Source organism: Microtus ochrogaster, linkage group LG5, assembly GCF_000317375.1.
Source record: "Microtus ochrogaster isolate Prairie Vole_2 linkage group LG5, MicOch1.0, whole genome shotgun sequence".
Lineage (NCBI taxonomy): Eukaryota > Metazoa > Chordata > Mammalia > Rodentia > Cricetidae > Microtus > Microtus ochrogaster.
The window spans coordinates 38,136,051-38,148,000 of NC_022031.1; the positions used below are offsets into that span (position 1 = coordinate 38,136,051).

General features: G+C 48.3%; 2 protein-coding genes across 4 annotated transcripts in view; one reads left to right on the forward strand and one right to left on the reverse strand.

The window, feature by feature from the left end:
• LOC113457738 (translation initiation factor IF-2-like) overlaps positions 1–10,432 on the reverse strand; it is a 15,386-nt gene extending 4,954 nt beyond the window's left edge. Inside the window, exons 1-2 of the mRNA XM_026786602.1 lie at positions 10,258–10,432; positions 4,732–5,360 (exon numbers count right to left, since the gene is read on the reverse strand). Of these exons, the coding sequence (XP_026642403.1) occupies positions 4,732–5,360; positions 10,258–10,432 (804 nt within the window). The remainder of the gene's footprint in view (positions 1–4,731; positions 5,361–10,257) is intronic.
• Positions 4,577–11,950, forward strand: part of Phf24 (PHD finger protein 24) — a 29,875-nt gene continuing 22,501 nt past the window's right edge. The window contains exon 1 of one of the 3 annotated variants that reach the window (XM_013351887.2): positions 4,577–4,737. The gene's annotated coding sequence lies outside the window, so the exon portion shown is untranslated. Of the gene's footprint in view, positions 4,738–5,280; positions 5,360–10,386; positions 10,467–11,950 lie in introns of those variants that run through there. The other 2 variants (XM_026786624.1, XM_026786622.1) reach the window with 2 other exon arrangements.

An 11,950-nucleotide genomic window follows, 5' to 3' on the forward strand; every position in this document is an offset into this window, starting at 1 on the left:
TCCTGTCCACTCTGACACTATCGTCCAGGACAGTGACTCTGCATAGCTGGACATCCTCCAATCCTGTCCACTCTGACACTATCGTCCAGGACAAGCTCAGTGCACTTGCAACGTCCTGGCTTCAACCCCTGGCACACAATGAAGAAGGAAAGGAAGAAAGATGGATGGAGAAATGGAGAGACAGAAGGAAAGAAAAAGGGAAAGGGAGGAAGGAAAACTTGTCCACCTTGCCAACATGGCCTTGAAGTAGTATCGGGTCTCACAGACTGATTAGTAGCTTGGGCCCTAAGACTGCCCTGTTCAGACCTAGTTGTGGGTCTAGGACTCCAGAACATCTGACCAATGCACTACAAACTGGACTTCTCATGATGACCTCTTCAGGTTTGATTTGTTCAGCAAGGTCACTCATAGAACTCAGGGAAACACGATCCTTCATGGAGCCATAAACAAGACCTTAAAGAACACAGATAAAGAGATACATAGGTCTTCACCTGAAAACATCTCAAACACAGGAGTCTCTATCTTCTCAGCATGCCAAATAGTCTATGATCTCCTCCCTGCAAGTCTCTGTATGTTCTGCTTCAAAAAGCTGTCCAAATTCTGTCCTTCAGGGTGTTTGTGTAGGCTTTATTGAATAGGTATGAGCTCTAATAAACTGGGCAGGGAACCCCAAGAATGGCCTGTCGGTTCAGATTCCTCCTCCAATGAATGGGGCATGGTCCTTCTAAATGAGGGAGACCTTGTGATTTATTAAGTCAGTATTTCTATACAGCCACCTAAAGGCAAGGGGAGACAAGAGTTTCTATAACCTGCATTTAGACAGGAGTTATAAACTAGTATCCATGGTCAAAAACAAAAATATAGGACTGGGATTGTGGTCAGTGGTAGCGTGGTTTGTCTGCTATACTCAGTGCACACATACATGCACACTCTCACATACATATTCCAGAAAAAAAAGGCCCACCCAAAAGTGGGCAAAAGAGCTTTATTGAAGTATAATTGACATATTTTTAAAAAAGAACTATTTGCACTTAACTTGTGCAATCTGAGCTTAGGAACAGACTAGGCAATTTCTTATCCATTTCAGGCTGCTGGAACACTACCGCAGACCGGATGATTTACAAGCAAAACTTTATTTGGCTCATGGTTCTGGAGGCTGGGGTGCCCAAGAGTGTGGTCTTTGTACCACATCATCTCATGATGGAAGCCAGGAGGGCAAGGGGCGGGGGCAGGGGGCCGAACTTGTTTCTGGGATGAGCCCACTCTAGCAACATTAACCCATCCCAAGGCAGCACCTTTCTGACTACTGAGTCAGGCCTCACTTCCCAACACTGTAGCATTGAGGATTAAATTTGCAACACATAAAATCTCAACCAGTAACAGGCAGCAGTTGGAATAAGACAATGAGTCAGTAGAAAAGCTTCTTAAACCTGGTCCTGTTTATAGGCTGAAGGTGGGGGAGCCAATAAGGGAGAAAGCTGGGGTTCAGAATGACGGTAGATCAAGCAAAAGAAGGAACAAAGGGAAACGTGATCAAAGGCACAGGTGGGTGAGTTGACAGTCTGCAGAAGGAAGCGGCTCTCCTTCTGAAACTAAAGGAAAAGAGGCTGAGTAAACATGGATGTTTTACATCACCTTTGATGCTTGGGATAAAGATTTCCAAACTGAAAATCATGAGCCCTGTCGTAAAAGCTCTCTGATTCTGTTATTTTTACTACAGCAGTCTCAGATGAGGGTTTTCAAAGACCAGCTGTCTTAGTTAGGGTTTCTATGCTCTGTGTCTGTGAGATGCCATGACCACAACAACTCTTATAAGGAGAACAGTTCATTGAGGCTGGCTTATAGTTCAGAGGTTCAGTCCATTATCATCATGGTGGGGAGCATAGTGGCATGCAGGCAGACAGGGTAGTGGCTACATCTTGATCAGAAGGCAACAGGGACACTGAATGGTATCTTGAACATCAAAGCCCACCCCCACAATGACACACTTCTCCAACAAGGCCACACCTACTTTAACAAGGCCACACCTGCTAATAGCGCCACTCCCTATGAGATTATGCAGGCCAATTACATTCAAACCACCACACCAGTCCTAATAGGCACAAAGCCCACTGCTTCTTTGGCAAATGGGCATAGGCTGTTGTATTGAGGGATCCTTTTCCTGTACACGCATGTTTATTGTGGTACTGTTCACAGAAACCAAGATACAGAATCAACCTTGGTGCCTGTCTTATCGTGCTGTGACGGCACACTATGACTAAAACCAAGTTGGGGAGAAACGGGTTTATTTGGCTTACACGTCCTTGTAATAATGACAGTACATCATTGAAGGAAGCCAGGACAAGAACTCAAACAGGGCAGGAACCTGGAGGCAGGAGCTGACGTAGAGGCCATGAAGGGGCCCTGTTTACTGGTAAGCTTTCCCTAGCTTGCTCAGCCTTCTCTCTGATAAAACCCAGGACCACTAGTCCAGGGATGGCACCACCCACCATGGGCTGGGTCCAACCCCATCAGTCACTATTTAAAAAAAAAAACGCCCTACAGCCAGATCTTACAGAGGCATTTTCTCAACTGAGGTTCCCTCCTTCCAGACAACTCTAGTTTATGTCAAGTTGACTAAGACTAGCAAGCACAATGTCCATCAACAGAAAAGAAAATGGAAAAGAAGATATAGTTTATATACACAATAGGGCTTTATTTAGCCATAAAAACTAAATTGTGTCATTTTCAGGTAGATGGACTTAGAACTAGTTATCATTGTATTGAGCGAAATAACAAGACTCAGAAAAACAAGTATCATGTTTTCTCTCCTACATAGAATCTAGATTCTTCTGGGAAAATACAACCCTGAAAGTAGAGGAGTGAGCACTTGGGAAGGGGAAGGGTGTCCGCAGAGAACATAGGGGTGGAGTAATCATGGCACAGTAACTATACCGTGAAAATGCCAGAATGAAGCCCACTTTGGTGGGGGGGGGGGCTTGAAACAGTCTCGTGTAGCTCAGGCTGGGCTCAAATACACCAGCATCTTAGAATGACTAAGTCCTGATCCTCCTGCCGCCACCTCCCCAGTGCTGCTGGTATTACAAGCATGCTCCACCACACCCAGATGAAACCCAAGGTGCCAGGTCTTGAAAAACTCTATTGCTGTGAAGAGACACCACAACTAGGGCAACTCTTATCAAGGAAAACATGTAATTGAGGTGGCAGCTTACAGTTCAGAAGTTCAGTCCATTATCATCATGGCAGGGAGCATGGCGGCATGCAGGCAGACATGGTGCTGGCTACATCTTGATCAGAAGGCAACGGGAAGTGGACTGTGACACGGGGCAGTTACTTGAACATAGGAAACATCAAAGCCTGTCCCCACAGTGACTCACTTCCTACAAGGCCATACCCACTCCAACAAAGTCATACCTCCTAATAGTGCCACTCCCTATAAGCTTATGGGGGCCAGTTACATTCAAACTATCGCAGGGGCTTCGGGAGGTGATTATGGTTGCCTTGGGTATTAGGGTGAATCCCTCAGGGTTGATATTACAGCTCCTTGGCAGGAGGACAGTGCCTTTTTGTTTCCTGTTTCTTCAAGGAATGGCATATTACAGGTGCACAAGACATAGTTTTGAAGGAAAGAAGAAATGCTTTCCTTTTTGAACACTTCTATGAGGACATTAGAACAGCCTTCTCTTCCATATAGGCCCATCAAGTAGCCTAGGAATGGCACACTATTGACAGTTCTATGGTCCCTGTCTAAAACTGCTGGTCTGACGTAATTCTAAAGATGAGTACCCCACACCACATGGACAGCGCAGCCTGCTCTTCAATGTTAGTTTCACAGGAAAAGAAAGATAGTGACCCTTGTTAACACTAATTCTGTAGCTATGGGTTGTGATGCCTAGCTGCCTCTCAGTCCTCAACAGCAATTTGGGTTCTGATATCAGAACACCTGGGTTTCAATCTCATTTCCATCAACTCTGCTCCCTTGGGCAAGTTGTTTAATCTCTGTGCCTCAGTACAATTTCTCCAAGGCATAGTGTTGTCACCCACCATGGGAGCTCATGCCTGTAACCCCAGCACTCTGGGAGACTAAGGCAGGAGGGCTGAATGGCTGCCTGGAGTTTGAGGCCACCCGGAGCTCTATTACAGAGCGGTCATAGCTACACAGTGAGTGGCATTTAACGTATTTAAAATAGTACCTTTGCACTTGGCATTTTTTATTATCAGTTTTATAATCAGATAATAATATATACTACTATATTTACGTAAATTCTACATTAAGAACAAAGTATTCCCCCATAACACCTGGAAAGTGTGTGTGGGGGGGATACTAAATGCTCAAAAATTAATGTGAGTTGTGTTTGATAGACATAAATGAAGACGTCTCTAAAATGTAATTTAGATAAGAGTGGTCTGGGGATATGTAAACATCGTCTGTTATTTTCCTGTAATTAGTTGCTAGATGCTTTGTGACTTGGTCTTTTTCTTGCCCTCTTCAAAGCGTGGAGTTTGTTGCAATGCGCGTTACAGTTCTCAGAAACGCTAGCGGCCTGACAAGCTGGCTGTTTGGCTAGTCTGAGGGCTGAGGTTGCTGCAACAAAAAGTGGGTTACATGACAGAACAGCTCTGTTGCTGGAGGTGGAGGACCAATAGCCTCCGACCAAGCGCACAGGGCGAAATGGAGCAGCTATGGTCTTTGTGAGGGTTCCTCTGGCCACTCCCGAGCCCAGTGGGTACCTGACGGTAAGTGCCCCATGCTGAGCCCGGAGACCTGGGTGGGTGCGCTGATAGAGTCGGATAGGTGCGTTCTTCCCAGCCCGAGCAGGTGTTGGCTGGTGGCAGCATCCGCACGTACCCTGCTCTGCCCTGGGAGAGGGTCGGTGGGAGCCTCGCTACAACGCCTGCAGCCCAGACCCGGGCCAGCTCCGGGGCGCGCTGACCTTGCCGCGGGCGGCCGGGCTGGCGCAGTCTCTGCGCCGCAGCGCCGGCTACTCGTGCGGGCGCCCCCTGGCACCCGGACCGCCCGTTCCTCGGCCGCCGCCGCAGCAGCTCGCTCGTGCTCCCACCGCGCCCCACGCGCGCCACGCCCGCGGCTAGCCCAGCAGCGCGGTCCGCGCCCGCAGCTCGGGAGGGTGGGGCGGCGCGCGCCCACGGGCCGGCCGGAGGCGCAGGGAGCGGGTGCACGCGCAGGGGGAGGGCGTGCTCCGGGCGCGCGCGCGGCGGCCTCAGCCGGTCGCGCCGCCCGCGCCGCCCGCTCCCGGCGCTCGACCCAGCACGTCGGCTCCGGAGCGGCCGTGGGCAGCGCGGGCCCGCGGCATTAGAGTCCGCCGGCCTCGGACCCGCGTCCCGCACGGGGACTGTCCCGGTAAGCGAGGGCGGGGGCGGTGGGACCCGGCCGTCACCCTGAGGGGCGGGTCTGCGGTCCTGGACAGTCCTCCCCGGACTTGGATGCTGGTGTGGGAGCCGCCCCCAGGGGGCCCCTGTGCAATTGGATGCACCCCAGTGACTGCAGTCTGTACCCCTAAGGGAGTCCGTGGGGTGGCATGAAGGGAGACGCCCAGGGCGCTCTGCACTTTCTGCCTTGCACAGCCCCAGTCTGGAGGGCATCCTCCCCAGGCCCCCAGAGAGGCCTTCTGTGTAAGAGTGGCAGCATCAAGGTAGTCTCTGGACTTGGATCCATGCGAGACCATCTAGAGACCCCAGGGACCTTCCAGGTGGTTTTGGTGAACCCCAGGTTTTCTCAGCCTGTGCCCCAGAGATGCCCAGTAGGAACCCTTGCCTGGAAAAATTGGATCCGTTTGTAGCATCATAGCTCCAAGGACTTTGGCATTGACCTCCTATGGGGCTCAGCATTCCCTCACTTGTACCCCTGAACATCGTGGAAAGGAGTGGGGACTCTGTGGGACTGTGGCCTTTCTTCATTCCAATTCCCACCCTGCCCCCATTAGAATTTCTCTTCCGTATGATAGCCCGGTTGGCTTCAAGCTGGACTTTAGGGGAGACAGAAACTGCTTCTAAGAGCACAGGGCCAAAGGGGTACCAGCACCAGTGAGGCCTCCAAATCAGAGATAGGAGATCTGAGCTCTTGAGTTTGACCATCCAGAGAGCAGTAAGACCAAGTTTCTGTAGGAGGGAATAAGGAAGAGGAGAGGGTTTTTGAACATCTTACGTAATAACAACAGTTTTCATAAACTTGCCCCATTTAAACATTAGGTATTTGTGACGCAGAGATCACAAACGTTAGGAGGATGGCGTCTGTTCTTCAAATTTAACTCAGAGGAAAGTATCTAATAGGGGCAGAAGAAAGAGTGGATGCTGGTAATAAGTTGTGGTGTAGTGTCAAGCATGGAGCTCTGCCGTAGCAGATGCTCAGCAAATGTGATTCCTAAACGGATAAGGTCGGTTTAACTGAACATGGAACCATGGGAGCGGCTATCCACTCCATCCCCAGGTTGTCAGGACTTGCTTGAGAGAAACTAAAGGGGCTCCCAACAGAGTCTCCTGGGGCCGCCTTCCCTGCTGCAGGATCTTGGGGACAAAGACAGGGAGACACTGTCACTTCTGAGTCACCTACACTTCCCTTGTGGCCCTCTACGTGCACCAGAGGACACTCATCCATAAATACCACTCGGGACACTTTGCCGAACAGTTCTTCTGTGTGAGGGAAGCAGGAGAGTGGGAAGGGTGAGAGCCAAGAAAGGCTTCTGGGAGAAAAAGCCTGAATCTGATACACTAATGCCCCTGTCTCACCCCCTCAACACTTTCATTCCAACTGAATCCTAAGGATTTAACTTTGGACCCAAAGATAGATTCTGACTTCTTATCCAAAAGTGGAGTGTTGAAAAGGCCAAGCAATGGAATTTACCAGAGAGCCATTCTGGAGTGTTCCTGTTCGTCTCTGTCCTCCTGCACGGCCAAACCTAGCAGCACCCTCCTCCTTTAATAAATCCAGCCTCCTAGAGCAATGGCCAAATCAGAGCAGAGGTCCATCCTATAGTCAGGCTTGGTCCTGGGCTTCTTTGAAGACATATACACCGACTTTGTGACTGAGGCAGGGAGATTGCCACAATTTGAATGCCAGCCTGGGCTACAAGGAAAACTGTCTCAGAAAATCAAAACCAAACAAACAAGAAAACACTATTTTTTCTGCACTGGCTGTGGTAACATATGCCTATTATCCTGGCACTTGGGAGGCGGAGGCAGAAGAATCTCAAGTTCAAAGCCAGCCTGGCTAAATAGCAAGTTCTAGGCTCTGTCTCAAAAAGAAAAGATAAAAAGAAAAAAATGTTTCTTTGGGCTTCTGCAGGTACATGGTGAGAAGAGAGACCAAGCTAGTGAGGAAACCCAATAACCTAACTCACCACTTGTTAGCTGAGCTTGCTTTTCCTTAACCACTTGGCTCCTTTAAGGATGTAATGGCTGTGGTACCTTATGCATAACTGAACAAGCAAATTCTGACAGAGGTTCCTATCTGTGGGCATCTCCCTGTTATAAAGGTATCTGATCCCCTTTCAGCTGAAAGCCCTCTCATGAGCTCATCTGACCAAAACAAACACATCCATTGTTTAAAGAGAGAACTGAGGCAAGCCTGCAAATATGGTGGAGTTGGTCCTAATTCAGATAGTTCTTTGCTTGGTTTTGATTTTTTTTTTTTTGAGACAGAGTTTCTCTGTTTAGCTGTCCTGGAAAATTGTTCGAAGCTGGCCTCGAACTCAGAGATCTGCCTGTCTCTGCCCCCTGAGAGCTGGGTCAAAGGCTCTCAGATATTTCTTGTTGAAGTGTTGTTACGATATTGTTGCTATTGTTGTTACTAAACTGGTCATTTCATCAAGGGCTCTGAGTATCACACTCCCTGGTAATATTAGGGGAAAATAACTTGATTGATCCAAATGCTCCTCAAATCTTGGATTCTCAGTACCATCTCCTGATGTCTAGTATTGAGTAAACATTGTGTTTCAGAACTTGTCAGAACAGTACCTAAGCACAGCCTGAGTCAGAATGTGTGTGGCGGGTGTTACCGGACAGCCTTAGTCTTCTCAAAAATGCTTCATTCCAAAGGAAAAGAAAGGAGAAGTTCCCTTCCCCACCTGAGTAAGCACAAATAGGTATGAATTTCTCAGCCTTGGTTCTTCCACAAATTCCCTGACCACATTCTAACCACTTTCTTCTGCCAGCTTTACCCGTGTGTTTTCTAAGTGCTTCCTTTGCTTGGAACATGGATAATAAAACCTCCCCAGGTCCATTTCCCACACCCCTTGTTTCCTCCCAGTACACCTATTCCTAAGTGGCTCGTATTTATGCTGATGTATCCCATCTCTTCAGCTCTAGCAGCCGGTGACCCTCGTCCCACACACCTCTCTAGCAATGCTTCTTCATCCCCCAAATTTACTTATTCATATCTGGTGGGAATATCATTATCTACTTGTCCACCATTCTTAATGACTAAGTCCTGACTGGCATTGCACTGCCGCCTTTGGATCAGGAAGCTTGAACTGTCAGTGTCCGTCTGGAGACATGATTATTGGTTCCATTACAGCATCTTGCCCGCTCTCCACCCACCTTCCAGCAATCCCCTCAGAGGTCTGCACACATCCTAAGTGCTGCTGACTTGCCAGCGCTGTGGCGTATAAATAGGAAAGTTCTTGTCCTTGAGGGGTTTGCATAGACTCGGTCTGCATTTCTTCACTCGTTCACTATTAATACAAAGTGCAGGGAAAGGACTGGGGAAAATAGAGCTTCACAGGCTAGGTATCGCAGTCGGAATAGAGTGTGTCCTTTTCCCAGGTGTCGCTGACAGTGCGCTGCTAAGATGTGTTTCTACAGGCAGCCACAGTCCAACCCCCCTTCCAAAGTTGCTTTTGCCTGTGTGTGTTGAGCGAACTGGTCACACACACTCCTGCCTTCCTGTGCTGGTCATATGTTTGGGTAGCGCATCACAAGTCACAAGGCCCTTTATATATCGTAGTCTCTGATCCTGAAAACGTTTCCTGTCCCTGTGGTCTTCTCGCGGACGTTAAGAGAGATGGCTGGCGCATCCTCTTCTTGCTTGTGTTTGTTTTTCAAGCTTATGTCTCCCATAGACAAAGCCCCAGTGATTACTACACCTGCCAGATCTTAGGCTGAGGGGAAGAGTTTCCTGTTAGGAAGTTGGGAAAGAAAGGTCACAGTGCACTCACTGCTCAGCCCTGGGGTTTGTCAGGACTGCCCCTCATCATCCTGGCCAGACTCCCCCATCCCTGGATTCAAATGAATAGTCTCTGTTAAACAATTATTTTAAGCATACTACATCAAAGCAGTTCTTTGAGCTGATGCTAATTCATATGTGAATGCAGATTTCCTTGCCTATTTCTATCCAGCACCCAAGCTGGCTTCATAGCTCTAAGTCATGATGGAGTCCCCTTATAGCTCCATGCTTGGCATGTGTTCTTACCTCTTCCTGGAATGCTTTTTTTTCTCATCCACTGGGTTAACTCCCACTCATCTTCAAAATTTAGCTCCAGCAACACCTTTTATTTTAATCCTACACGTATGCCCCTACACATACTCTCTGCATCCTACACGCATGCCCCTACACATGCACATACTCTCTGCATCCTACACGCATGCCCCTACACACGCACATACTCTCTGCATCCTACACGCATGCCCCTACACATGCACATACTCTCTGCATCCTACACACATGCTCCTACACATGCACATACTCTCTGTATCCTCACAGGCAAAGATCCCATTTGTTCATCCTACCAACAGCTATTAGCACTTATTTGTGCCAAACACATAGTAGGCTGCGCACACACACACATTTACAGTCTCAAAAAGCAAGCAAATGGTAATAATTAAGGTGTAATAACTGCATAAGTGGAGCTGAATCTGTGCTTTGGGGATCTAAGCAGAAAACAGGGAGTGCCTCTCCATCTTGCTGGAAAAATTCACTTGCTGAGTGCAATCACAGCAGCCAATCACTGCCAGTGTGATGTTTCTTAACTGTTGCTCGGCTTCTGTGGGAAGTCAGAGCTGTAGCTTTTAATGAAGACAGCCCAATCCCCTAGAGGCTAAAGATCATGCCATCATTTTGTTCTCGTGTATATTAAAGCTCTGTGAGCTTTCAGTAAATATTAAGCAGCAGCAGGATGTCCCTCCTGCCTCGCAGCCTTGCGCCGAGGCCAGGAAGACAGTTTCACTCACTCTTTAGCCTGTCTGCTTCTTAGAAAGTCCTGAACATCTTTCTGCCGTGTGGGTGACTGTGTCTTCCCAAATAGGCAGACGTGGACGGCAGGAGATGGGGAGGGAAACCTTCAAGGTCTACAGACAATGAGAACTGAACCCCATCTGTAGGCTCCGGCCAGGGACCGACAACTAGAGACGGACTCCGACGACACTGAATTGAGAGGCTGGATTCCCTAAAGCAACAGGCAGCAGAGAAGACCTGGACCATTTGCGGCTTGGGTCACCTGAGAGCCCGGCAGAGGGTAAGGGAATTCTTTGTTGTAGCTCTGCTTGAGTTCTGCAGGCTGATACTGGTGTGTGTGGTGAGCTCAGGGTCTGTGCTGTGCTCTCTAAATTGGCGGTTCTCCACCCGTGGGCGATACCTCTTTGGGGGTCGTAAGTCCCTTTCACTGGGCCACATATCAGATATCCTGTGCACGTCAGATATTTACGTTATGATTCCTAACACACACAGAATTACAGTTATGTAGTAGCAGTAAAACAATTGTATGGTGGGGTGGGGGTGGGGTCAGCACCACATGAGGAACCGTATTAATAGGGAGGCTGGGAACCGCTGCTCTAGGTTGATGTTTACAGACCACGGTTCTGTTGGTTTTCTATACTTTGTAACTTTTCCCTTCTATGTTATTTGTGGCACTTTCCCTGAGGTTCTTGGTCAGTCCTTCTGAGACATGCTTCCAGGAACTAATCAACCAATTAAAATTCCACACACTCATGCACAGCTGCTGCTCCTGCTCCAGCTCTCCGCTCAGATCCAGGACCAAGGAGATGCGTTTCCTAAGCTTCCTTCTTATGTCCCTAGCAAGCTGCCCTCCTGTGGGCCAAGCTGTAGTCTACAAGACACAGACTTGGAAGTGGTGGTTTCCCTGTCTCACCATGGTGGTGGTGGAAACTGGCTAAGTTCCAGAATTTCATCCCTCCCCTTTGTAGACAGATAGTAGCAGAAACTGCCCTCTGCGGCCAGAAAACCACTCATAGTTGCTGTGTGATGGGTGGGTGTTCTTACCGCAGAACCCTGACTCACCGTTTGCTCGCAGTGATGTGAGGCACTGAGCATAGTTCCAGAGACGTGTTCTGATCCAGGTTTCAGCCAGATTTGCCTTTGTTTTCTTTAGTTTTTAATACTGGGAATTAAATCTAAGATCCCTTGTCTTGGACATGTTCTTTACCGCTCAACCACATCCCTAGCCCTCTTTTCGGTTTTCGAGACTGAGTGTTGCTTAATTTGCCAGGCTGGCCTTGAATTCACTTCACAGTCTAGGCTGGCCTTGAACTTGTGATTCCCTGCCTCAGAATCCTGAGCAGCTGGGATAAACAAGCCCAGCTTCTGGCTAACACTGATGAATAGGAAGGTACTGGAGCCAGGCACCGGTGGCACACGCCTAATACCAGCACTCAGGGGGCAGAGGTGGATCTCTGAGAATTCGAGGCCAACAAGGATAGTCAGAGCTGATACACAAACCCTGTCTCGAAAAAAAGAAAAGAAATGATACTGACATCATGTCTGAAATAAACTTATTTTGCCCAGTCATCTCTGCAACATTCATGTTCTGTGAAAGGCAGAGGAGCCATCTAGATTTTTTCTACCTTGTTTTCATTTCTTTTTCCATAAGCTCAACCCTCCTCTCATCCATCTATCTATCTATCTATCTATCTATCTATCTATCTATCTATCTATCTATCATCTATCTATCTATCATCTATCTATCTATCTATCTATCATCTA